At 40.3% G+C, this 26,868-nt stretch overlaps 1 protein-coding gene across 1 annotated transcript in view; it reads right to left on the bottom strand.

The window, feature by feature from the left end:
* LOC128645008 (eIF-2-alpha kinase GCN2) overlaps positions 1-26,868 on the bottom strand; it is a 98,350-nt gene that overhangs the window by 44,723 nt on the left and 26,759 nt on the right. Inside the window, exons 3-6 of the mRNA XM_053697717.1 lie at positions 11,632-11,718; positions 11,399-11,511; positions 10,903-10,961; positions 6,552-6,649 (exon numbers count right to left, since the gene is read on the bottom strand). Of these exons, the coding sequence (XP_053553692.1) occupies positions 6,552-6,649; positions 10,903-10,961; positions 11,399-11,511; positions 11,632-11,718 (357 nt within the window). The remainder of the gene's footprint in view (positions 1-6,551; positions 6,650-10,902; positions 10,962-11,398; positions 11,512-11,631; positions 11,719-26,868) is intronic.

Genomic DNA, 26,868 nt, shown 5'->3' with positions numbered 1-26,868 from the left:
CTCTTTTCTGGTCTGGTAGACAGATTCAAGAGAAGGAATCTGCCCCATGGTGGATGAGATTTGAAGCCTATCTTGTATCCATGAGATACAACCTCCAGGACTCATGGATCCTGTATGTCCTTGAACCAGGTGTCTGAAAAAAGAGACAGTCTGCTCCCTACATGATCCAATCCCGTATCGGGGGCCACCTCTTCATCCCGATTTGTTTTCGTCGGGCTTCTTATTCTGCTTGGATTTATTCCAGGACTGAGCCGTCTTCCAAGTACTCTTGAGGTTTCTCAGGCTTGAAGGGGGATTGTTGTCGTTGAGATTTGTCAGAACCAAAGGAATGAAAATGAGAAGATTGTCGTCCCTTAGACTTGTTCTTCTTATCTTGCGGTAGGAAGGCACCCTTGCCTCCGGTAACCGTATAAATAATGGAGTCCAGGCCTGGACCAAATAAAATCTTTCCCTTGAAGAGAAGAGAAAGGAGTCTGGACTTAGAAGTCATATAAGCAGACCAAGACTTCAACCAGCGGGCTAGGACCACAAAGCCAGAGGCCTTTGCATTTAGGCAAATAATTTGCATGTTCACATCTGATAAAAGAATTAGCAATTCTCAGAGCTTTAATTCTGTCTTGAATATCCTCGAGGGGAGACTGTACCTCAATGAGTTCCGACAAAGAGTCACACCAGTAGGTAGGCGCTCTGGTAACCGTAGCAACTGCAGCCGCCGGTTGAAGCAAAAATCCTGTATGTTGAAACATCTTTCTCAGAAAGGTTTCTATTTTCTTATCCATCAGCTCTCTGAACGAAGAACTATCCTCAAGAGGTATAGTAGTATGTTTAGCAAGCATAGAGATAGCACCTTTATACTCCCAATGGCTGGGGCACTCATCACCTCCTAGACCCAGACAGTTAACAGAGGAAACGCTCTTCTCAGGTTCAAGTCTCAGCCGGAATGGAGGAAATGAACATAAACCCCCTGTTATTACAAGTACAGCAAGTAATAGGAGCTGTGCAACACTTTCATAAACAAAAGTGAAACTTAAAAGTGAAACCTGTTTTTTCCAGCCAAAAACACACAGCCTATCAGTCCAGGAAAAAAATCACCCAAAGCAGCATGTAAATAATGAATACACTGATTAATTAACCCCAACTGTTCAATAAATCCCCTTCAGAGGATATTAACCCTGAATTCTATCAAGGTATAAAGGAGCCACACTGTGACCCTGTTATAGCGTTTTATGTGTAAAAATTGAAACAATCTTACCTCCAGGATCATGCTGTGGAACAAAACACAGCCTCTCAAGTGTGACAGTCTTATAGCAGCGCTCCTGACATGGATTTGAGTGAGAGAAAGCAGGCAGTTAAACTCGTTAACACTGATTGCTTAGGAGCTGTAAGCATTAGTCTGGATGGTTTTGCAGAAAAACTTTCCCTGCATCTCCAGACTCTAACTTTCATCAATACTCTCACAAAACTCCAGTCCTATCTCGAAGGGCAGATGCTCTTTTTCAGGACTCTCCGAATCTTCTGAAACTTCTCCGTCACCTCCTAACGTGACGAAAGGCAAAGAATGACTGGGGTAATGAGGAAGTGGGAGGGATATTTAAGCCTTTGGCTGGGCTGTCTTTGCCTCCTCTTGGTGGCCAGGTGTTGTATTTCCCAACAGTAAGGAATGAAGCCGTGGGCTCTCCCTATCTTAGGAAGGAAACAAAGAATTTCAACATCATGGACAGATTATCTTCAGTGATTCAGCTCATAAATAAATAAAAAATTCAGTTCTGAATTTAACAGATTACAGTCAAATAACCTTATGTGATTACTTATAAACGGATAACCTTATTATTACATGTCACGGTAGCATGAGAGAGAGCAGTTATTAGAATTATTGTAGTTTTGTGTTAGGGAGGGAGTAAAAAAAAAAGAATTTATAATTAATTTCCTGCACTCTAGAGGAAACGGATGCTTTTGAGTGGTTAAGGAAAACTCTATTCAATTCTTTTTCTGTCAGAGGGGACTCTAATTCTGTGTTCCACTTGTGAATGTAGGAGGGGAGAGAGTGGCCATCTGAATTTAATAGTAAGTGATAAGTCATGGATATGATGTGTTTAGGAAGTGGTTTCATAGTGCATTAGTTCTCATACAGGGTTAGTGGTCTGGTAAGATGCTTTTTCATCGGGTGAGTATCAATATAGTGTTTGATTTGAGCATAAGAATACCAGTCTAGAGAGTCATCCGACTCTGCTACATCAGTGAATGATTTTAATTTACTGTTTGAAATGTATTTGTATATAGCTATTTGATTTAGATGACTATCTGAATGATCTTTTGATTTATGTTTAGAAAGTGGTAGTTCTGAATTATCTATATATGGGGTCAGTCAGCCAAGGAGATTTGTGAGTGCGTGTTCAGGATCTTATGCCATTGCTTATATAGGTTTTCAAAAAACAGGTAGGTTCTCTCACTTTGAGATCTAGCTGAGGGGGGTAAACATCCTAGCATTCCAACTTTATCTACGTTTAGAATGTCTTTATTTAGTTGTACCCAGGTTTTGGCTGCAGAAATTGCGCATAATTCTGCTTGTAGTTGTAAAGTTACAGCCTTTTTGTAAAGGTCCAGATTTGGCATACCCAGACAACCCTTTTCTTTAGCTAAATAGAGGTTGCACTTATTGACTCTGGGCTTAAGAGTTTCTCCAGATAAATTTATCAATTGCCGATTGTAATTGTTGAAGGTATGTATGATGTAAGGGTTAGGGAGTGTTTGGAGGAAGTAGAGTATTCTGGGCAGCACATTAATTTGTATAACTCCTATGCGTCCTAGCCATGAAAAAAGTGTTTATTTTTCCACGCAGATAGGTATCTGTATCTAGAAGGAGTTTGTAATTTACTTCAAATAGTTTAGAGGGTGCTGAGGTGAGATAAATAGATGCCCCACAAAAAGTAATACTATTAAGGAGTCTAGAAATACTAGACGGTTAAATATTATTATCTATCAAATGACATGGGGGGTGGTCACTGTCCTAAATGTTAAATGTATCAAAGAAGGGGGAGAGGAAGGTGAATCAAAGAAGGGGGAAAGGAAGATGATATCAAAGAAGGGGGAAAGGAAGATGTATCAAAGAAGGGGGAAAGGAAGATGTATCAAAGAAGGGGGAAAGGAAGATGATATCAAAGAAGGGGGAAAGGAAGATGATATCAAAGAAGGGGGAAAGGAAGATGTATCAAAGAAGGGGGAAAGATGCAACACCCATATTTGTGGCACATACACTTGCGGATCATGCAGTTTTTGTAAATATGTTATCAATGTCAGAGAATTTGAGACATTCACTGGAAGCATAAAGAAAATGTATGGATTTGCAAACTGCAGAACAAGGAATGTCGTATACTGCTTAGCTTGCATATGTGGCAAAAAATACATTGGTATTACAACACGTGAATTACGGATCAGACTTGGTGAACATCTAAATAGTATTAAGAATTGTCAAATTGACAATAAAAAGAATAATAAGAGCCTATCCCCTGTAGCCAGACATTATCTGAAATTTCATGGTACCAAACTGACTCTAAATATATATGTCCTACAAGTAATACAACCTGGGATAAGAGGTGGTAATGTGGAATCCATGCTATTACAAGCAGAATATAGATGGATTTTCTTGCTGAATACTTTGGCACCATCTGGCATAAATGAACAAGATGGATATGGTGCCTTTCTGTAATAACTTTGGACTCTCTATATACAGGGACTATATTGAGAAAAATAACTGTCTGGGCTTTCTCTCAAGATTAATCTATTGCTCTGATACATTTAATTATAAGGATATCACTTATGTATATCTTTTAATATGTTATCTACATGCCATATGAATACTCATGAAATTGTCTATTTTCAGACATATAATAGTGTTCAGGACATTATCCCACTTTGAGGGCATTGTACCAACGTTGCCTCTGTTTCAATGATATATTCATAATGGCCAAAATTGCTTAAAATATTGTCCCAAATAATGGACTTAACTATAGATAGGAAATATCTGCTTATTGATAGTAGATATCTATAATTATGGTTATGGTAGTATCCTGTCTAATAATACTCTGTTGAATATCTATAACTATCAAAGTGTCCCTACACAGAAGACATACAATATCTTTATTTATGTTTGCACATTAGTGGGGCTGGACTCAGCACATATATGCTAGGATATCTTAATAATAATAAGTAATTTTCCAGCGGAGCATATATTGCACAAATATCGTTATACATAATGTAAAAATCTTAATTATGCACAGTGTATATTTACATCTATGGGCATGGTTGAAATTCATCTTATAATTTCCATATTTTCTATTGAATATTTATCCCTATTAGAGTGACTCTATACAGATATACATTTATCTGTTTAGTTACACTGCCAAAATATCCCAGATTAATTGTGCTGGTCTCCCAGCTCATCTATATTATTAACACATTATGATTCATCCTTCTTTTACCTTTGTATCTATATAGAATATGAACAGATTGCAGACACCAAGCTCCTACTCCGGTAAAACATCGACTCTCGGTAAATTGTAAAATTATCAACGGAGTTTGATAGTCACATGATGACGTTTACGTAATACGTCACACGCGAAATACGGCAAAATGCCAAATCATTAAATTAGTAAAATTAAAACACCCGAATGAGGCCACATATGGCTATAATACACCTAAGATTACATAGCAAACATAGAAAGGGGACAACAACATATGCCACATATTAAAATATAACAGTTTAAATGCCTGACAACGTAACGTCAGGTCACATGCTCCACAATAGCCAATCTGAAACTGAGGGCGTGCCGCCGCCCAACACGTTTAAATAGAGACACCAACGGAACACTATTATCAATCACTATTATCAACCCCTGTGAAGAAGAAGTATATCAGTGAACCTCTGAAACACGTCAGGGTACCTATAGAGTTACTTTAATTGATTTTAACCCTGTTATTTGCTTAACTATACTGGGCTTTAACAGATACTTGCTGCGTTTAGAGTTGCACTAATTTTTGGCTTTATACCTTTATTGTTGCGAGGCTACAGCCTCAATTAGTTGTCTATAGGTATTAGTATTAAGTGGTAAACCATTAACTCTTTAGCAGCTTGCTAATTCTTAGCTTCCCAGTTCGTTTTTCTTAGTAATTTCCGGTCTCCAACCTCTGAATCTGCACCATTTCATAGTATACAATTAATTGTGGTGAGACATTGGTCTCTTTCTTGGTGCAATTCTCTGGTGGGTTATTTTTATAATTTGATATACTAAGTTATTGTGTCATATGAGTTGCCAACTCATCTCTCAGTTATTAATCTAAGTTTTAATACACATACACTACATTATCTTTATTAATTATTTATACAATAAAAGTTATATTTTAATTCTCCTGAGTTGATTTCCCTCTCTTTCCTGCCTTTAAGGCATGACATTATTTTTGTTGTTTTTCTTAACATATATTATTTTTTTTTCTTTGAGTGCTCGCACTTTATGTCCATCTTCCTTTCCCTCTTCTTTGATACAGCAAGTGGACAACCTATGAGTGCCTTGAGTTAATTTTTTGGTAAACAGCTCTGATTTATTTAAATTTAAATTGGAGACTTCTCCATAATTCTGGAATTCTATGAGGGTAGCGATAAGGTAAGTAGAATGTCATCGGCATACAGGGTTAATTTGTGTTCGGTGTGTCTGACTCGTATTCCCGATATTCTGTTATTTCTTAATTTTTGGACTAGGACCTCGGCCGATAATGCAAACAAAAGAGGGGATAGAGGGCATCCCTGTCTTGTTCCATTGCAGTTTTGAAATGGATGTGATAAAAGACCATTAACTTTAACCCGAGGGGATGGGTGGAAGTATAATGAAGACTGTATTGATAAACTTGTTGCCAAATTGCATGTGGGTCATCGTGGCTTTGAGAAAGTCCCAACTGACTCTGTCAAATGCCTTCTCGGCATCTGTTAAAATTAAGAATATGGGGATATTATTGTTCTGAGCATATAAAATAAGTTGGACAACTTTGATAGTGTTATCACGTGCTTCTCGGCCAGGGACAAAGCCCACTTGGTCTGGGGAGATGAGGCGGGGGAGAAGTTTAAGACGTTTGGCCAATATTTTGGCATAGATTTTTATGTCAATATTTAATAATCAGATGGGTATAAAGTTTTCGGGTTTGTTTGGGGCTTTTCCCGGTTTTGGAAGGACCGCGATATGAGCAGATAACATGTTAGAGGGGAATCCTGTATTATCCTCAAGTGTGTTAAACATTACCATTAGTTGCAGGGCTAATATAGGGGCATACATTTTATAATACTTGGCACTGAAGCCATCTGGGCCTGAGCTTTTTCCTCTTGGGAGGTCTTTGATTGTGGAGGCGACCTCCTCTAAAGAAATAGGTTCCTCTAGAGAAGCAATCTCCTCTTTCTGGAGAGTAGGAAGTTGGATTCCATGAGGGTAATACAACTGAGAAGCCAAATATATTTGTCATACTAGTCCACAAAATAGATTAAAAAATAAATAAATAAAAAAACTTACATGCATTTCAAATCGTCTCCTTGCGCTGGCAGACAGCTTTTCTGGGGATATGACGCTGATACCTGGACTTAGTGTAGTACTGTGTTGTTCAGACAAACCTGACAAATTATAGAAAATTACATTTTCCATGATCAAATACTGTTACAAATTGATCTTGAAATGACGTGTAAACTTTAAGACTTTCAAATAGTCAAACACATAAATAATAAATATCTGGTTATGTAAGAATTTACATTGCTTGGTAAAAAAATAATTAATTTTGTATAGGGCACTGTACTTCTTTTAACTATATTCTAGTCTGCTGTGCTGATGCAAGGCATTGCTTTTCTGCCATCAAAGCACAAGGTAGGTGCTCACTACAAAGGGGACATGGAGCTCTCTGTTTTGGCACCTATTTGGGGGCTATCCTATATTATAAAAGGTCAGGTATGATTGTCCGATGCAGACAAACATACCTGGCCATAAGGAAGGACAGCAGTGACCTCCGTGAGAATCAGAAAACAGAAAGGGGGGGGGGGGGGGCTTTGGTGTCGGATGGGTGGGTCCGGAAGAGACCACTGCACTGCAGAAAATGGCCCGTGTACACGGACTTTAGGACTAGTTGTATCATAAATTTGTCCTTACCTAAACCGCTCAATACGTTTAAGGGACATGGAAATCAAAATTAAACTTTCACGATTGATCTAATAAAAACTTTCCAACTTACTTCTATTATTTGCATTTAACAGTTTATTTTGGTATCCTTTGTTAACCCTTTAACTGCTTAGTTATTTCCACCCTTGTGCTGAGCTGTTTTGCAGTTTTTAGATGCTGCTCACATTTAGGCCCTGCTTATTTTTCAATGAGAAACCCACACATATGCTTTATATTTTTGTTTCAGGAAACCCAGCAGATTCACACTATACCATTATTTTATGTACTGTATATGTGTTTATGTGTAAGAAACCTGCAACAAAAAGTGTTAAAAAATGATTTTATTTAATTAAAATTTTAATAATCAAAGTTATAAACAATAGTGTGTGTGTGTGCGCGTTTTGTCGCCCTAAACGTTATAGTAAGAAGACTGGGTTATCCACATATAAAAAAGGACCTTTTCGGTATAGCTATGTAACTTTGATCTGCACATAGGGGCTTCCCCTGAGCCGCTATGCAAATTATGGACATTTATTCACGCCAGATAGTCCCTATTTAAGTTTCAGTGGCGAGTTGATCACTGTGGTGGTCTCTAGGCCTTTTATTTTTTTTTCTTGAGGTTTTGAGAAAATTATTACAGACAATTGCCGTTAAAATACCATACAGGCATACAAGATACTTAATTCAGTACAGTAACCACTGTGCCAGGAATAAAGATAGTATCTGCAAGGAGTATGGATTAATTTAAATTAAAGCTCAGTTTTAGATTTTAAGATACCCCTATTGAACAGGAGGCCACACTTGGGTCTATGTATTACCATGTGACATTGAGGAGGGGGGGTAATAAAGCTTAGGGCCACTCTTGGGCCATGATCTAAACTTTGAATTGAACTAGATAATAATAGTGTAAACAACTTGCGCTGTTGTAATGTATGAGAATGCATGATGGCGTATTTTAGTGTCTGGGGGTGTGAGCAATCTTGGACAGTATTAGCTTCACATGGAATTAAGAGTATAATACAAAGATAGACTCCTTAAAATAATACAGAGTACATTAACTGTATCGCATATCAGGGAAAAGGAGGACAAAATGCACTGGGTCTTTACACATTAAGTACTAAAGGCACCATATCTTAAAGCATAGAGACAATGATAGGCATTAGTAGGTTACATGGCAATAGAATAGTCATAGGAGGTAGCATTTCAATATGTTAAAAATCGTTAAGGTATAAAAGATAGGGACAGGTAGTGTTACTAGAATATATGTAATATCCTGTTAAAGGCCTGAGTTATGCTTCATGGTTTGTGTGTGTGAGTCTATGGCTTGCAACAAATATCTTTATACTTGAGCTAGTATGTCTAAATTACAAGCCTGGGAGGGCACAGTTCAAAATTGAATACAGATAGGCATCCAAAATTGTATGGACATAACAGATATAGCATATATAACTTATGTGTGCTGCATATATGAACACTTAATTTTAAATGCATAACTTCAATAATATTTGCCATAACTGATGCAGAGTCAGTATAATAATTAAACCATCCTGTCTAAATATTAAAAACAAAACACACATCGCCATACTTAAAGGAACATAACTAGACGTCCAACAATGGGGGGGTATAAACATCATAGCTCATATATCTGAGCTTCCTATAAAATTTTAGCCGGTTTCAATGTTCAGTGTAGTCCCGCATGAGAGTCTACTAGTTTCAGGCAATATAGCTGTTATAAATGGGCTTAATAGTCCCAGAGAGAGACAGGGTGATAAACCGTAACTATTGCTGATAAGGGCAAAAAAACAGGTAGGGTTTTAAACCTCACATTATCAGAGATAAGCGCTTCAACCTATCCCCACTCTACTCGGTAATAAGCCTAGCCGCTCCAGGTGACTCGTCATGAGTAACTTTATGCTCAGTGATCCAGGAAAAGGGAGGTTCGCGCATTGTTGGAAAGATTCCAAACATGCTCCGGTGACGATAAGTGGAAGATTTACTGGTCCCTAGGAGGTTATGAGCATAGATACCAGATGGGGCCGGCGTTGCTGGAGTGGCGACCTTTGGCGGCAGGTGACGGTTTCCCATAACGGCTCTCCTCAAATGTGGTCAGTATGTCCTTTCCTGTAGGTCTCGTCACTGCCAAGTGGGAGCCATGATCTGGATCTCTCCATTGTCTCACAGGATGAGTAGGAGCAGGGCTCTGTCCATGTGGGTATAGTTGCTGCTTAGTCGCGTTCCCGGGCACATATGATGGAGTCTCTTTAGTAGTAGTATGAGCTCCAGATTGCTTTGTCACTCTTGGGTCAGAATTAGAATTGTCACTGACATTGCGATCGATGGCCACTGTGTTTTTCTCCACTCTTCTTTTAGGTTCCTGACAAGGATCAGGAAGATTCCCTTCCTGCAACTGCTCCTCCATTTCCTTGCAGCTGCGGTAGTCTGAACGGAATGCTTTCTCTATAATGTTGCAGAGATGGATTCTTTGTGTCTCCAAGATCGAGCTCAACATATCTATAATCTGGGTCTCCATAATTTAATTAGTGCTTGAATAGTGATGTAGAGCAGTTTTATAGCAGCACACTGGCTGCTCATACCCTGTATTATTGCTTGTGGGGGGTGGGGGTTGTTGAAGGTTGCCGCAGGCCTCAACGCTTCAGATCGGCTTTTCTGGTGCGGAACTCGGCACAATCTTATATCAAAATGATCAGCAGGATCTGTAGAATCCATTCATCAAAGTGTATAAGGTAGATGGCTTCATAACTGATAGGTGGCAGGTTATCAGTATCCCACACGCAGCTACCAATTTTGCTACCACTCAAGGTGCTGCCTGAAGACACGCCCCTCTCTAGGCCTTTTTGATAGCCTGTTAAAGGATATGTTGTGCTTAAAGCATGTGTGTACTTTTATTTTTAGATTTCTAGGGTTTAAGGGATAGTCTAGTCAAAATTAAAAACTTTCATGATTCAGAAAGTGCATGCACTTTTAAGCAACTTTCTAATTTACTCCTATTATCAATTTTTCTTCATTCTCTTGATATCGTTATTTGATAGAGCAAGAATGTAAGCTTAGGAGACGGCCCATTATTGGTTCCGCACCTGGGTAGCGCTTGCTGATTGGTGGCTAAATGTAAATTAGAAAGTTGCTTAAAATTGCATGCTCTATGTGTATCAAGAAAGAAAATATTTGGGTTTCATATCCCCTAAGGGCGCTAAGATTGAGGGGTTGAACAACAACCCCTCCCCCATCCAGTCCCCTTAAACCCTCTTCATCTTCCAGGCACGGGGTTCTGACACTTGGTGACATCAATGTGTCATCATGCGTGCTTAAAGGGTTAACCCATAGCAGCTTTCTATGATAGCATACAATAGCATGCTCAGTAATGTGCACGTCTTGATCACTGTCTAAAACTATTTTTTGGAACAATGTTACACATATAGTTCTCTAGGCATGTATGTGTATCAAGGAGATTTCATTTTAACTTCCATGTTCCTTAAATAAAAAGATGTGCAAGGATAATATTAGGTATCTGTATTAAGGGTGTTTTTGCATATGATTGTAAGCATTATTTTAGTCTATTTTTACAGATTATGAGCAAATACCGTTTATAATGTAAGGATAGATGGGAATGACTGGCCACGGAAACTTTTAGACCCAACATATCACTATTCATCACAGTTGCAAAAAATATAATCAAAAAATAATATGTTAAAACACATACCCTGATTGTTTGCAAATGATCCCTTGACATTTTGCACTGACAGGCTGTCTGATGCTTCTCTGCAAAGGGAACAGTCATAAGCTGCCATCATTCATTGTATGACATATTCACAAGAAAATAAATTGATTAATAAAAAATAAAACTGTCAACATTTGTGGTTTCGCTTGAAATAATTTTTTATATAGACATAAACGGGAGTGATGACTATGTTACAGTAGTTAAAGGGACGTTGTACTTTAAATAATTTTGCCATATGCTGATTTTTTTTTTCTTGACTAAAAATTGAGAAAAAAAATGTAATTTAAAACTAGTACAGCTGTGTCAGTTATATACTTCCTACTAATGCTTATTGGTTGATAGGTACTTCCTGACTATTTGATTGGTTGATAAGTACTTCACAGGTAATGCAGTGCAATGTGAAAGTTTAAGCTCTCTCTTATAATGTTCATCTTTAAATAAAGGCAAATAATAAATACCAGTAGGAAATTTAACGTACCTGCTATTTCTTTCATCAGAGACTTTCATACGTAGCTTCTGTACCATATGATCCACTAGATCAGTCTCTAACATCCTTTTCTCGCTCTGTCTTTCCTTCTCAAACACTTTTAACTATAAAAGAAAAATATAATGTTTATTTTGTGCATATGCCAGAGACTGCAATTTTTCATTCAAAAGTTTGCTGTACAAATTCTAGAAAAACAGATTCAGAAATAGTAAATATGTAAATACCTTTACATGATTCCCTTCTTTATCGGAGATAATAGCAGCATAGGTAATATCTGAGTTACTGCAATACTCGTGCAGCTCATCCTGGGACTGTGAAAAAAAGAAACATAGAAAGAAAACATGAACAGGAAATATACAAAAAGTAAAAATACAGAAAATATTTAGTTTTCATATTCTGTAAATTAAAGTGGTGTGAACCACATTATGCGAACAGTGCAAAAGCTGTTTGAAGCAAATCTAAAAGCTAATGCAATGAACAAAGATCCACACCAGTGTCCTTAAGTGGGACACACAATCAAACATTTGGGGGCCACTAAAAGTTGTCAGTTCTAAAGACCTACTAATGAAATAACAAAACATTTATTACTGAGGGTGATAATCACAGCTGGGGACCGGCCAGTATACAGGATACGTTTATTCCCTTTTCTTTCCTTTGTTGATATTCACTGTACATGAATCTACTGCTTACTGGCTGCGAGTAAATCTCCCATATAAAAAGTTGGTTTATTCAGGACAAGAACATTCAGTTTTTCAAAGCACATTAATACTTTTTTTAACTTTCATTTTGATACAGAGCAGAAAAAAACCTTTAAACTGTCATGCCCCTTTAACAGTTAGATGCACTAAGGTTGTTGAGCCATACGTTTAAACATATCCATAATACTATAACACTCTAATACTTTATGTTCAAGCAAACATAAAATATCCAAGGAGAATCCATAGATCCCAGATTATAATATTTCTCAATAGGCTAAAATTAGATATATACTATGTATGTATACTATTTACAGGTATACCCCCGCTCATACAACAGGTTAGGGACCGGAGCCCCAATGTAAAGTGAAAACTGCCTTAAAAAACTGGCAGTTTTAGCTTTCTTTTAACTTGCCGGTGTGTTTAAAGACTTGAAAACATGTTTGAACTAACATATATTAGGGGTGCAATAGTGCTACGTTTAGTTTAACTCTAGCACAGCACAGTATTCAATAAATACTGTACTTGTAAAATAGTGACAATTACCGTAGTACAATTTGCCAGACTACAGCACTGAGACACAGATTGCACTGTAATGCTGTAAACAGAGTGAACTCAACTAAGCATAACAAAATGGTGCCAGTCACTTTTTTTGCAACCTCACAATGATTACAGCACTGTTTAAAAATCCTTGGAGGTTGAACTTCAGCTCCACAAAGCGCTGTGTTAGCGAAGCGCTGTAAAGTAAAGCGCTGTAAAGTGAGGTATTACCTGTATTTGACAGAATTACTTAAATTAGTGGGTTACCAGTGTATGTGGACACTTCAACAATCCCCTTTTGCCATATTTTTTACATATGATATAGAAAGCAACAAAAACAGAATTTATGTTTACCTGATAAATTACTTTCTCCAACGGTGTGTCCGGTCCACAGCGTCATCCTTACTTGTGGGATATTCTCTTCCCCAACAGGAAATGGCAAAGAGCCCAGCAAAGCTGGTCACATGATCCCTCCTAGGCTCCGCCTACCCCAGTCATTCGACCGACGTTAAGGAGGAATATTTGCATAGGAGAAACCATATGGTACCGTGGTGACTGTAGTTAAAGAAAATAAATTATCAGACCTGATTAAAAAAACCAGGGCGGGCCGTGGACCGGACACACCGTTGGAGAAAGTAATTTATCAGGTAAACATAAATTCTGTTTTCTCCAACATAGGTGTGTCCGGTCCACGGCGTCATCCTTACTTGTGGGAACCAATACCAAAGCTTTAGGACACGGATGAAGGGAGGGAGCAAATCAGGTCACCTAAATGGAAGGCACCACGGCTTGCAAAACCTTTCTCCCAAAAATAGCCTCAGAAGAAGCAAAAGTATCAAACTTGTAAAATTTGGTAAAAGTGTGCAGTGAAGACCAAGTCGCTGCCCTACATATCTGATCAACAGAAGCCTCGTTCTTGAAGGCCCATGTGGAAGCCACAGCCCTAGTGGAATGAGCTGTGATTCTTTCGGGAGGCTGCCGTCCGGCAGTCTCGTAAGCCAATCTGATGATGCTTTTAATCCAAAAAGAGAGAGAGGTAGAAGTTGCTTTTTGACCTCTCCTTTTACCAGAATAAACAACAAACAAGGAAGATGTTTGTCTAAAATCCTTTGTAGCATCTAAATAGAATTTTAGAGCGCGAACAACATCCAAATTGTGCAACAAACGTTCCTTCTTTGAAACTGGTTTCGGACACAGAGAAGGTACGATAATCTCCTGGTTAATGTTTTTGTTAGAAACAACTTTTGGAAGAAAACCAGGTTTAGTACGTAAAACCACCTTATCTGCATGGAACACCAGATAAGGAGGAGAACACTGCAGAGCAGATAATTCTGAAACTCTTCTAGCAGAAGAAATTGCAACTAAAAACAAAACTTTCCAAGATAATAACTTAATATCAACGGAATGCAAGGGTTCAAACGGAACCCCCTGAAGAACTGAAAGAACTAAATTGAGACTCCAAGGAGGAGTCAAAGGTTTGTAAACAGGCTTAATTCTAACCAGAGCCTGAACAAAGGCTTGAACATCTGGCACAGCAGCCAGTTTTTTGTGAAGTAACACCGACAAGGCAGAAATCTGTCCCTTCAGGGAACTTGCAGATAATCCTTTTTCCAATCCTTCTTGAAGGAAGGATAGAATCCTAGGAATCTTAACCTTGTCCCAAGAGAATCCTTTAGATTCACACCAACAGATATATTTTTTCCAAATTTTGTGGTAAATCTTTCTAGTTACAGGCTTTCTGGCCTGAACAAGAGTATCAATAACAGAATCTGAGAACCCTCGCTTCGATAAAATCAAGCGTTCAATCTCCAAGCAGTCAGCTGGAGTGAAACCAGATTCGGATGTTCGAACGGACCCTGAACAAGAAGGTCTCGTCTCAAAGGTAGCTTCCAAGGTGGAGCCGATGACATATTCACCAGATCTGCATACCAAGTCCTGCGTGGCCACGCAGGAACTATCAAGATCACCGACGCCCTCTCCTGATTGATCCTGGCTACCAGCCTGGGGATGAGAGGAAACGGCGGGAACACATAAGCTAGTTTGAAGGTCCAAGGTGCTACTAGTGCATCCACTAGAGCCGCCTTGGGATCCCTGGATCTGGACCCGTAGCAAGGAACTTTGAAGTTCTGACGAGAGGCCATCAGATCCATGTCTGGAATGCCCCACAGCTGAGTGACTTGGGCAAAGATTTCCGGATGGAGTTCCCACTCCCCCGGATGCAATGTCTGACGACTCAGAAAATCCGCTTCCCAATTTTCCACTCCTGGGATGTGGATAGCAGACAGGCGGCAGGAGTGAGACTCCGCCCATAGAATGATTTTGGTCACTTCTTCCATCGCTAGGGAACTCCTTGTTCCCCCCTGATGGTTGATGTACGCAACAGTTGTCATGTTGTCTGATTGAAACCGTATGAACTTGGCCCTCGCTAGCTGAGGCCAAGCCTTGAGAGCATTGAATATCGCTCTCAGTTCCAGAATATTTATCGGTAGAAGAGATTCTTCCCGAGACCAAAGACCCTGAGCTTTCAGGGATCCCCAGACCGCGCCCCAGCCCATCAGACTGGCGTCGGTCGTGACAATGACCCACTCTGGTCTGCGGAATGTCATCCCTTGTGACAGGTTGTCCAGGGACAGCCACCAACGGAGTGAGTCTCTGGTCCTCTGATTTACTTGTATCTTCGGAGACAAGTCTGTATAGTCCCCATTCCACTGACTGAGCATGCACAGTTGTAATGGTCTTAGATGAATGCGCGCAAAAGGAACTATGTCCATTGCCGCTACCATCAACCCGATCACTTCCATGCACTGAGCTATGGAAGGAAGAGGAACGGAATGAAGTATCCGACAAGAGTCTAGAAGCTTTGTTTTTCTGGCCTCTGTCAGAAAAATCCTCATTTCTAAGGAGTCTATTATTGTTCCCAAGAAGGGAACCCTTGTTAACGGGGATAGAGAACTCTTTTCCACGTTCACTTTCCATCCGTGAGATCTGAGAAAGGCCAGGACAATGTCCGTGTGAGCCTTTGCTTGAGGAAGGGACGACGCTTGAATCAGAATGTCGTCCAAGTAAGGTACTACAGCAATGCCCCTTGGTCTTAGCACAGCTAGAAGGGACCCTAGTACCTTTGTGAAAATCCTTGGAGCAGTGGCTAATCCGAAAGGAAGCGCCACGAACTGGTAATGTTTGTCCAGGAATGCGAACCTTAGGAACCGATGATGTTCCTTGTGGATAGGAATATGTAGATACGCATCCTTTAAATCCACCGTGGTCATGAATTGACCTTCCTGGATGGAAGGAAGAATAGTTCGAATGGTTTCCATCTTGAACGATGGAACCTTGAGAAACTTGTTTAAGATCTTGAGATCTAAGATTGGTCTGAACGTTCCCTCTTTTTTGGGAACTATGAACAGATTGGAGTAGAACCCCATCCCTTGTTCTCTTAATGGAACAGGATGAATCACTCCCATTTTTAACAGGTCTTCTACACAATGTAAGAATGCCTGTCTTTTTATGTGGTCTGAAGACAACTGAGACCTGTGGAACCTCCCCCTTGGGGGAAGTCCCTTGAATTCCAGAAGATAACCTTGGGAGACTATTTCTAGCGCCCAAGGATCCAGAACATCTCTTGCCCAAGCCTGAGCGAAGAGAGAGAGTCTGCCCCCCACCAGATCCGGTCCCGGATCGGGGGCCAACATTTCATGCTGTCTTGGTAGCAGTGGCAGGTTTCTTGGCCTGCTTTCCCTTGTTCCAGCCTTGCATTGGTCTCCAAGCTGGCTTGGCTTGAGAAGTATTACCCTCTTGCTTAGAGGACGTAGCACCTTGGGCTGGTCCGTTTCTACGAAAGGGACGAAAATTAGGTTTATTTTTGGCCTTGAAAGGCCGATCCTGAGGAAGGGCGTGGCCCTTACCCCCAGTGATATCAGAGATAATCTCTTTCAAGTCAGGGCCAAACAGCGTTTTCCCCTTGAAAGGAATGTTAAGTAGCTTGTTCTTGGAAGACGCATCAGCCGACCAAGATTTCAACCAAAGCACTCTGCGCGCCACAATAGCAAACCCAGAATTCTTAGCCGCTAACCTAGCCAATTGCAAAGTGGCGTCTAGGGTGAAAGAATTAGCCAATTTGAGAGCATTGATTCTGTCCATAATCTCCTCCAAAGGAGGAGAATCACTATCGACCGCTCTTATCAGATCATCGAACCAGAAACCTGCGGCTGTAGCGACAGGGACAATGCATGAAATTGGTTGTAGAAGGTAACCTTGCTGAACAAACATTTTTTTAAGCAAACCTTCTAATTTTTTATCCATAGGATCTTTGAAAGCACAACTATCCTCTATGGGTATAGTGGTGCGTTTGTTTAAAGTGGAAACCGCTCCCTCGACCTTGGGGACTGTCTGCCATAAGTCCTTTCTGGGGTCGACCATAGGAAACAATTTTTTAAATATGGGGGGAGGGACGAAAGGAATACCGGGCCTTTCCCATTCTTTATTAACAATGTCCGCCACCCGCTTGGGTATAGGAAAAGCTTCTGGGAGCCCCGGCACCTCTAGGAACTTGTCCATTTTACAAAGTTTCTCTGGGATGACCAACTTGTCACAATCATCCAGAGTGGATAATACCTCCTTAAGCAGAATGCGGAGATGTTCCAACTTAAATTTAAATGCAATCACATCAGGTTCAGCCTGTTGAGAAATGTTCCCTGAATCAGTAATTTCTCCCTCAGACAAAACCTCCCTGGCCCCATCAGACTGGGTTAGGGGCCCTTCAGAAATATTATTATCAGCGTCGTCATGCTCTTCAGTATCTAAAACAGAGCAGCCGCGCTTACGCTGATAAGTGTTCATTTTGGCTAAAATGTTTTTGACAGAATTATCCATTACAGCCGTTAATTGTTGCATAGTAAGGAGTATTGGCGCTCTAGATGTACTAGGGGCCTCCTGAGTGGGCAAGACTCGTGTAGACGAAGGAGGGAATGATGCAGTACCATGCTTACTCCCCTCACTTGAGGAATCATCTTGGGCATCATTGTCATTATCACATAAATCACATTTATTTAAATGAATAGGAATCCTGGCTTCCCCACATTCAGAACACAGTCTATCTGGTAGTTCAGACATGTTAAACAGGCATAAACTTGATAACAAAGTACAAAAAACGTTTTAAAATAAAACCGTTACTGTCACTTTAAATTTTAAACTGAACACACTTTATTACTGCAATTGCGAAAAACATGAAGGAATTGTTCAAAATTCACCAAATTTTCACCACAGTGTCTTAAAGCCTTAAAAGTATTGCACACCAAATTTGGAAGCTTTAACCCTTAAAATAACGGAACCGGAGCAGTTTTGAACTTTAACCCCTTTACAGTCCCTGGTATCTGCTTTGCTGAGACCCAACCAAGCCCAAAGGGGAATACGATACCAAATGACGCCTTCAGAAAGTCTTTTCTAAGTATCAGAGCTCCTCTCACATGCGACTGCATGCCATGCCTCTCAAAAACAAGTGCGCAACACCGGCGCGAAAATGAGGCTCTGCTTATGCTTTGGGAAAGCCCCTAAAGAATAAGGTGTCTAAACCAGTGCCTGCCGATATTATTATATCAAAATACCCAGATAAAATGATTCCTCAAGGCTAAATATGTGTTAATAATGAATCGATTTAGCCCAAAAAAAGTCTACAGTTTTAATAAGCCCTTGTGAAGCCCTTATTTACGATCGTAATAAACATGGCTTACCGGATCCCATAGGGAAAATGACAGCTTCCAGCATTACATCGTCTTGTTAGAATGTGTCATACCTCAAGCAGCAAGAGACTGCACACTGTTCCCCCAACTGAAGTTAATTGCTCTCAACAGTCCTGTGTGGAACAGCCATGGATTTTAGTGACGGTTGCTAAAATCATTTTCCTCATACAAACAGAAATCTTCATCTCTTTTCTGTTTCTGAGTAAATAGTACATACCAGCACTATTTCAAAATAACAAACTCTTGATTGAATAATAAAAACTACAGTTAAACACTAAAAAACTCTAAGCCATCTCCGTGGAGATGTTGCCTGTACAACGGCAAAGAGAATGACTGGGGTAGGCGGAGCCTAGGAGGGATCATGTGACCAGCTTTGCTGGGCTCTTTGCCATTTCCTGTTGGGGAAGAGAATATCCCACAAGTAAGGATGACGCCGTGGACCGGACACACCTATGTTGGAGAAAGTAAATACAAAAATAGTGCACCAGGTAAGGCTTTTGCCTATTATCACTCTGAATATAAAGAAATGTATATGGAATATAAATATTGCTTCCTCTAATTTTCCTAATTCTATGCTACTAAGTTAGCACCAAAGCAACCCATAGGAACATACAGGTGGTGATAAAACTTCCTTACTTATGACTGAGGAAGTGATGACAGCGAGAACTTGATACTAAATATAGTTCATGAAGAACCAAAACATTAAAGTGAATATATCCAAAGAAGGCTGTACAAGTGAAGGCGTCAAAACCCCAGACTTAAAATAAAGCCAATGATTTCATAGTACAAACATAGAGAGACTTTCAAACAAAAGGAACAGATGAACAAATAAAAAAAAAAAAACGCTAGGTGCTTCTGAACTTTTAGAAAAAGAATGGACGAAGACAATGAATTTATTAACATCAAACATAAGTAGAAGAGTTTCCTCATCATTTTACAGAAGGATGGGGCAAAAAAAAATTAAAAGAAAGATGATGATTAAAGGGACAGTCAACACTAAAATTGTTATTGTTTAAAAAGATAGATAACGCCTTTACTACCCATTCCCCAGCATTGCATAACCAACATTGTAATATTAATATACTTTATAACATTTAAACCTCTAAATTTCTGCAGTTTCTAAGCCACTACAGACTCTTATCACATGCTTTTTTATTTGATTTTCACAACAGGAGACTGCTAGTTCATGTGGGCCATATAGATAACACAGCATTAATTGGCTAAAATGCAAGTCAATAGTTAATAAATACAGTCATGTGATTAGGGGGCTGTCAGAAGATTCTTAGATACAAGGTAATCACAGAGGTAAAAAACAAAATTTATGCTTACCTGATAAATTTATTTATTTCCGGCCAAGAAGAGTCCACAATTCATTTCAATTACTAGTGGGATATTTACTCCTGGCCAGCAGGAGGCAAAGAGCAACCCAGCAGAGCTGTTAAGTGTCAATTCCCTTACCCATAACACCCAGTCATTCGGCCAAAGGGAAATGGAAAAAGAAGATAACACAAGGGTATAGAGGTGCCTGAGGTTTTTACAAAATACACCCGTCTTAATTTAAATGAGGGCGGGTCGTGGACTCTCCATGCCCGGAAATAAATAAATTTATCAGGTAAGCATATATTTTGTTTTCTTTCCTATGGCATGGAGAGTCCACAATTCATTCCAATTACTAGTGGGAACCAATACCCAAGCTAGAGGACACAAAATAAAGGAGGGAGAACAAGACAGGCGGACCTAAACAAAAGGCACCACCGCTTGAAGAACTTTTCTCTCAAAGGAAGCCTCAACTGAGGCAAAAGTATCAAATTTGTAGAATTTAGAAAAGGTATGTAAAGAGGACCATGTAGCGGCCTTGCAAATTTGCTCCACAGAAGTTTCATTTTTTAAAGCACAGGAAGAGGAGACAGCCCTAGTGGAACGGGCCGTTATTCTCTCAGGAGGCTGTTGTCCAGCTGTCTCATAAAATAACCGGATAACACTTCTCAACCAGAGAGAAAGAGTAGTAGAAGTGGCCTTCTGACCCTTACGTTTACCAGAGAAAACCACAAACAGGGCAGAAGATTGACGAAAATCTTTAGTTGCTTAAAAGTAAAATTATAGAGCACGTACAACATCCAGGTTATGCAAAAGACGTTCCTTCTGGGAAGAAGGATTGGGACAAAAAGAAGGAACAAATCTCAGCTTAGTATGAAGAACCTCCTTATCCGCATAAATATAACTGACCCTGAAGTAGTAACCTCTAAGGGGGAAGAGATGACATCTTCACCAGATCCTGCAAAGCCATGCAGGAGCTATTAGAATCACAGACGCTCTGTCCTGTTTGATACAAGCAATGATTCATGGAAGGAGAGCAAACGGAGGAAATAGGTATGTCAGATTGAAGTTCCAAGGAACTGCCAGAGCATCTATCAGAGCGGCTTGAGGATCTCTTGACCTTGAACCATACCTTGGAAGCTTGGCGTTTTGATGAGACGTCATAAGATCCAACTCCGGAAACCCCTACCTGAGGGTTATCTTTGAGAATACCTCCGGATGGAGAGCCCACTCCCCGGGATGAAAGGTTTGTCTGCTCAGAAAATCCGCCTCCCAGTTGTCCACCCCTGGAATGTGGATGGCAGATAGGAGACAATTGTGAGCTTCCGCCCACTGTAGAATGCGTGTCACCTCCTTCATTGCTAAGGAACTCCGAGTTCCTCGCTGGTGATTGATGTAAGCCACTGAGCTGATGTTGTCCGACTGGAATCTGATAAACTGGACCAAGGCTAATTGAGGCCAAGCTGTCAAGACATTGAAGATTGCTCTCAACCCTAAGATGTTTATGGGAAGAGAAGACTCCTCCCAAGTCCACAGGCCCTGGGCTTTTAAGGAGCCCCAAACGGCTCCCCAGACTAACAGGCTAGCGTCAGTGGTCACAATCACCCAGGAAGGTCTCAGGAAGCATGTGCCCCGAGACAGATGGTCCTGTGAAATTCAAGAGAGAGAGAGAGAGAGAGTCTCTCGTTAGGGAATCCAGATTTATCCTGTGCGAGAGATCTGAGTGGTCTCCATTCCATTGACTGAGCATGCATTAATGCAGCAGTCTCAGATGGAACCGAGCATAAAGGAATGATATCCATGAAAGCCACCATCAGACCATTCACCTCCATGTATTGAGCCACTGATGGACGAACAGAAGATTGGAGAGAGAGAGGCATGAAGCAAGAAGCTTTGATTTTTTTTACTTCCGTCAGAAAATTTTTCATGTATAGAGAATCTCTAATTGTTCCTAAGAAACACACCCTTGTGTCTTGAACTAGGGAGCTCTTTTCCAGATTCACTTTCCACCCGTGGGAACTTAGAATAGACAACATCTCTGTATGAGATCTTGCTAGTTGAAAAGATGACGCTTGACACAAGATGTTGTCCAGGTAAGGCAACACCACTATTCCCTGAGATCTGACCACTGCCAAAAGAGCCCCCAGAACCTTTGTGAAGATTCTGGTAGCCGTAGCAAGGCCAAGAGGAAGGGCAACAAACTGGAAGTGCTTGTCCAGGAAGGCAAACCTCAGAAATTGGTGATGATCCATGTGAATGGGAACATGAAGATAAGCATCCTTCAGGTCTATGGTCGTTATGAACTGACCCTCTTGGACTAAGGGAAGAATGAAACGAATGGTTTCCATTTTGAAGGACGGAACCTTGAGGAATTTGTTGAGACACTTTAGGTCCTAAATGGGACAGAAAGTTCCTTCCTTTTTGGGCACCACAAAAAGATTTGAATAGAATCCTTGACCCTGTTCCTCTAATGGAACTGGAACAATCACTCCCATGGAAGATAGGTCCTTTACTCAGTTTAAGAAGGCCTTTCACTTTACCTGGTTTGCAGATAACCTTGATCGGATAAATCTGCCCTTGGGCGGACAAGTTTTGAATCCTATTCTGTAACCCTTGAATACTATTGTCCACTGCCCAAAGATCTGGGACATCACATATCCATGCCTGTTAAAACAAAGAAAGCCTGCGCCCACTTGATCCAAGGCTGGATCGGGGGCGATCCCTTCATGCTGATTTGGAATCAGCGGAAGGCTTCTTGGTTTGCTTGCCCTTATTCCAAGGCGGACAATATCTCCATTAAGACTTGGATTGTTCAGGCTTGGAAGAGGAGGGGGAAGACTTCTGTCCCTTAAAGTTACGAATGGAACGAGAATTAGAAGTCGGACAACCCTTAGGTCTGTTCTTCCTATCCTGAGGTAGGAAAGATCCCTTTCCACCTGTAATTTCGGAAATGATCTTAGCCAGACCAGGACTAAACAAAGTTTTACCCTTATAAGGCAAAGACAGAAGTTTGGACTTGGATGTGACATTAGCAGACCAAGACTTTAACCACAGAGCTCTGCGAGCTAGAATAGTGAAGGCAGAAATCTTGGCTCCCAGTCTGATCACTTGCATGTTGGCATCACAGATAAAAGTATTGGCCAGCTTAAGCGCCCTAATCATATCCTGGATCTCTTCTATGGAAGTCTCTTCTAAAATCAGATCAGACAAGTTATCGCACCAATAAGATGCTGCCCCCACAACTGTAGCAATACTAGCATCTGGTTGCCACTGTAATCCCTGATGAATGTACATCTTTCTTAAGAAAGCCTCTAGCTTCTTATCCATGGGATCCTTGAAAGAGCAGCTATCCTCAATAGGAATAGTAGTTCTCTTGGCAAGAGTAGAGATAGCTCCCTCTACCTTGGGCAACGTGCAGTCAGCAACAGGAAACATCTTTTTAAAAACAGGGGAAGGGGGGCATGTCCGACCAGCGACCAAGATGGCTGCTTACTAATATTGGCTGATTGGGGAGCTGTTAAAACCGCTGTTTATCACTCCTTTATTCCACACACCAAGTTTGTATCTAATGATGTGATGTACATTTGCACCTGTGGAGTTACTTTGAGCACTTTTTATCTGAAATTTCAGCCCAGCAGACAGAAATAGAGAAGGTACGCAGCAGAGGCCTGATAAAGGCCTGGACCTTTATCTACCCCTCCACTTTCCTGATATGCAAGTCAGATTCACCAGCCATTTGTTTGTGCTGAAGAACGGCACTGACTGGAACATCCACACTACTTGAACATCAAGGCCAATACCATGCCCCTCATTAAGTATGGATACTCTGTGCCAGTTCCCCTATACCATGCCATGGAGAAATTCTCATCAGCGCTACACGCTCTTTTGGAAGAATTTGAGACGGCAATCCTTTGCAGTTTGGATTCCCTAATGTTAACATCTCAGCCTAGGAAGTTACAATTACCTGACCCTATGAAGCTATTGCTAAATATGCCGACACCAACAGAACAAAAGCAGCAATTCGCAAGGAGCCTGTGTCTACACCCGATAGCCAAGCCTTATGGGAGGCGTCCAATCCCCTGGGGCAGAAGGCAGAACATATAACTCACAAGCCTGTGGTCTTGAAGAATATTCAGGGCACTCCGCGCGACACCTCAGCATACCTTTACACCACAATGGGGTCAGATGTGATAGACTCTAACTGGCAGCCTATAAGTCAACTCTGCACGTGGATGGCCGATATAACAGAGATCGCTGATCGCTTGCCTGGAATGAGGAGATGCGACATACTAGCTCTACTACGAGAAGTCTGTCTTCAAGAGCCAGGGAAGATAACCTTACAAAAGCTAAAGAGGTCTTATGATGCTTCTCCACGACAAGAGGACTGGAGCACTACCCCCGAAAAGGCTGTTAGGCACGATTTGGTGACTATGGGTATTCCTTCCTTTCGACAAGAGTTTGAGAGTGCTGACATAGGGTAGGCTAATATATTATGCCATACCCTGAAGGAGTCGCAATGATTAGGTGGTATGGCAACTTACTTTTATATCCTGGCAACCCTTATACATAATTGGACATATTTGTGCAGACATTGGGATATGATGTCCTAGAACTCCTGATATTCACAAGTTCTTTACCTAGTTGTAAAATTGAATCCCACCTATAGTTGACTTTTTTTTTTTTATATATTTTATTTTTCCAACCTACAGCATAACAAAAATTTCTAGTGACAAAGGAAAAGGACAAATATGTTTACAAGAACAACACCTATTCCCTTGTCCATACTAAATGAGTCAAAGGTTTATAATAACATATCTTACAACCATTTCCACCAAGCCGTGCTAAACCCTTACACAATTACTCAATTTAACTCGCCCGAATGGATCGCTTAGTCCTCCATTTTACTGCTTACACTCTGAACCCAGCTGTCAGGTATTTGCCTATATTTCTTGACCATTCAATTTCCATCCAAACCATTCACACAAAACAAAACAACCACAAGAAAATAACCAAACAAAGAAAGAGGGAGAAAGAAAAAAAAAAAAAAAAAAGGACCCTCTCCCCACTATACCAAGCATACCCATTCTCCCCTTAAATTTGCTTCCTGGATGAATATTGAGTTTCGAAAAGGGGATATAATTAACTTCTGAGTATTATTATCGAGTGATCTAATATATTTTTCCCATTTAGCAAAGAAATAGTCTATATTAACCTCCATTTCCATTTGTATTTTAGCCATTTCTAAAAATAACTGATGTAATAACCCATTCCTTAATTTTGAGAGTCTAGGTTCTTTCTGAGATTGCCAATTTTTCAAGATTATTCTCCTACCTATAAGAATAACTGTATTTAACAAGAGGGAATTCCCCCCGGCGTCCTCATGTGTTGTTAGAAAAAACACATTCGGCCTAGTTAGATAAATATATGTCTTGAAGGTCTTTGTAGCCCAAAAGGAAATTTTACCCCAAAATCTCTGAATCACTGGGCATGACCAAAACAGATGGACCAAGTCCGCTAGACGAAATTTACATCTTCCACAAGCTAACTTTTCCCCATCTCTGCTCCAATATGAGCACAGCTTAGGGGTACTATAAAATTGATATAAAATCTTGAATTGCTGTTCTCTATAATATTCCCCCCTCATAGCTTTAGCCGCCCTCCTAATAGAGCTTATCAGTACCTCGGTTTCCATCTCCGGGATAAAGATATCTCTCCATTTTAAGGTGAGGTACCTAATATTGCTCTGCTCCTGACTACTTAATAGTGCGGCATAAGTGGGAGAGATCGACAGTTTCCCCATTCTAAATAATGCTAAAATATGTTTTAAAGCTTTGTTATGCCATTCCAAATTTACTACTTTCAAGATCTGCTCGGCATAATGGCGGAGTTGCAAATAAGCGAAAAACTGGGAGTTCATAATCCCAAATTCAGTTTTACATTCATCAAAGGTTTTAACCTTATTTCCCTCTATGTTAATAACCTGGATCATATAGCTAATCCCTGCGTCCGTCCAACTCCCAAATCTTAGAGAGTCATACCCTTCCAAGAAATCAGGGTTCCCCCTTATGGTTAAATAGGGAGAAACCCTGAAATTGAAACCTATTCTTGTACAAAATTTCCGCCAGGCTCTGATCGGCTGGTCTATAATTATTAATTGTCTTAGTCCTTTAGGGATCTTAGATAAAGGCATGTGAGCAAGAGCTTTAAGGGAGAATGGCGCAACCATCCCCTCTTCAACATTGTACAAAGAGAAATTGTCTGTTCCTAAGAACCAGTCTAAAACATACTTCATATTGGCCGCAATATTGTATGCCTCTACATCTGGAATGGCTAGCCCCACCCCCCTTTTTCCTGCATGCATGCGTTTGAACGCTATTCTAGACCTTTTTTTCCATATAAATTGTCTTATATATTTATTAATTAACATACTATCTTTCTTTAATAACAGTAATGGCATGGCTTGAAATGTGTATAAAAATTTAGGTAATGAAATCATTTTAATTAGCTGGATCCTACCTGACAGGGATAGGGGTAAGTTCATCCACCTCTCTATATCCTTCCCCAGAGAGCTAATAAGCGGTGGGAAATTTAATTTGTACCAGTTTCTTGGATCTGGTGCAAACTTTAGTCCTAAATACGTAATATACTCCTTTGCTTCTTTTAAACTGCGTTACCGGTGAATTCTTATCCCTAATCAACCACAATATTTCAGATTTATCCTTATTTATACCAAAACCCGTAAATAACTGGAATCTATCCAGAGCATCAATAATCAAAGATAGATTATCTTCTAGATTTTGAGTAAAGATAAGAAGATCATCTGCATATATTGCCTGCTGGATTTTAAAACCGCCTATATCTATTCCCTCCAGATTATCTCGAAAGTATATAGCCAACGGTTCCAGAGACAAATTAAAAAGAAGGGGTGAGATAGGACACCCCTGTCTTGTTCCCCGTTGCAAGACAAATTTATCCGACACCATAGAGTTGACAACTAAAGCAGCTGTAGGTGCAGCATACAGCAGAGAAACAATATTAGCAAAATTACCTTGAATTCCAAACTTCCTTAAAATAGTAAACATATGGTCCCAGACCAGGGAATCAAAGGCCTTCTGTGTATCTATAGTTATCACCGCTGCGTCTTTCGCCTTGAATGAACCCTCTCTAGCTG

Source organism: Bombina bombina, chromosome 1 (assembly GCF_027579735.1).
Source record: "Bombina bombina isolate aBomBom1 chromosome 1, aBomBom1.pri, whole genome shotgun sequence".
NCBI lineage: Eukaryota > Metazoa > Chordata > Amphibia > Anura > Bombinatoridae > Bombina > Bombina bombina.
Note: the sequence above shows the minus strand (reverse complement) of the source record. Positions and strands in the feature narration are given on the sequence as shown.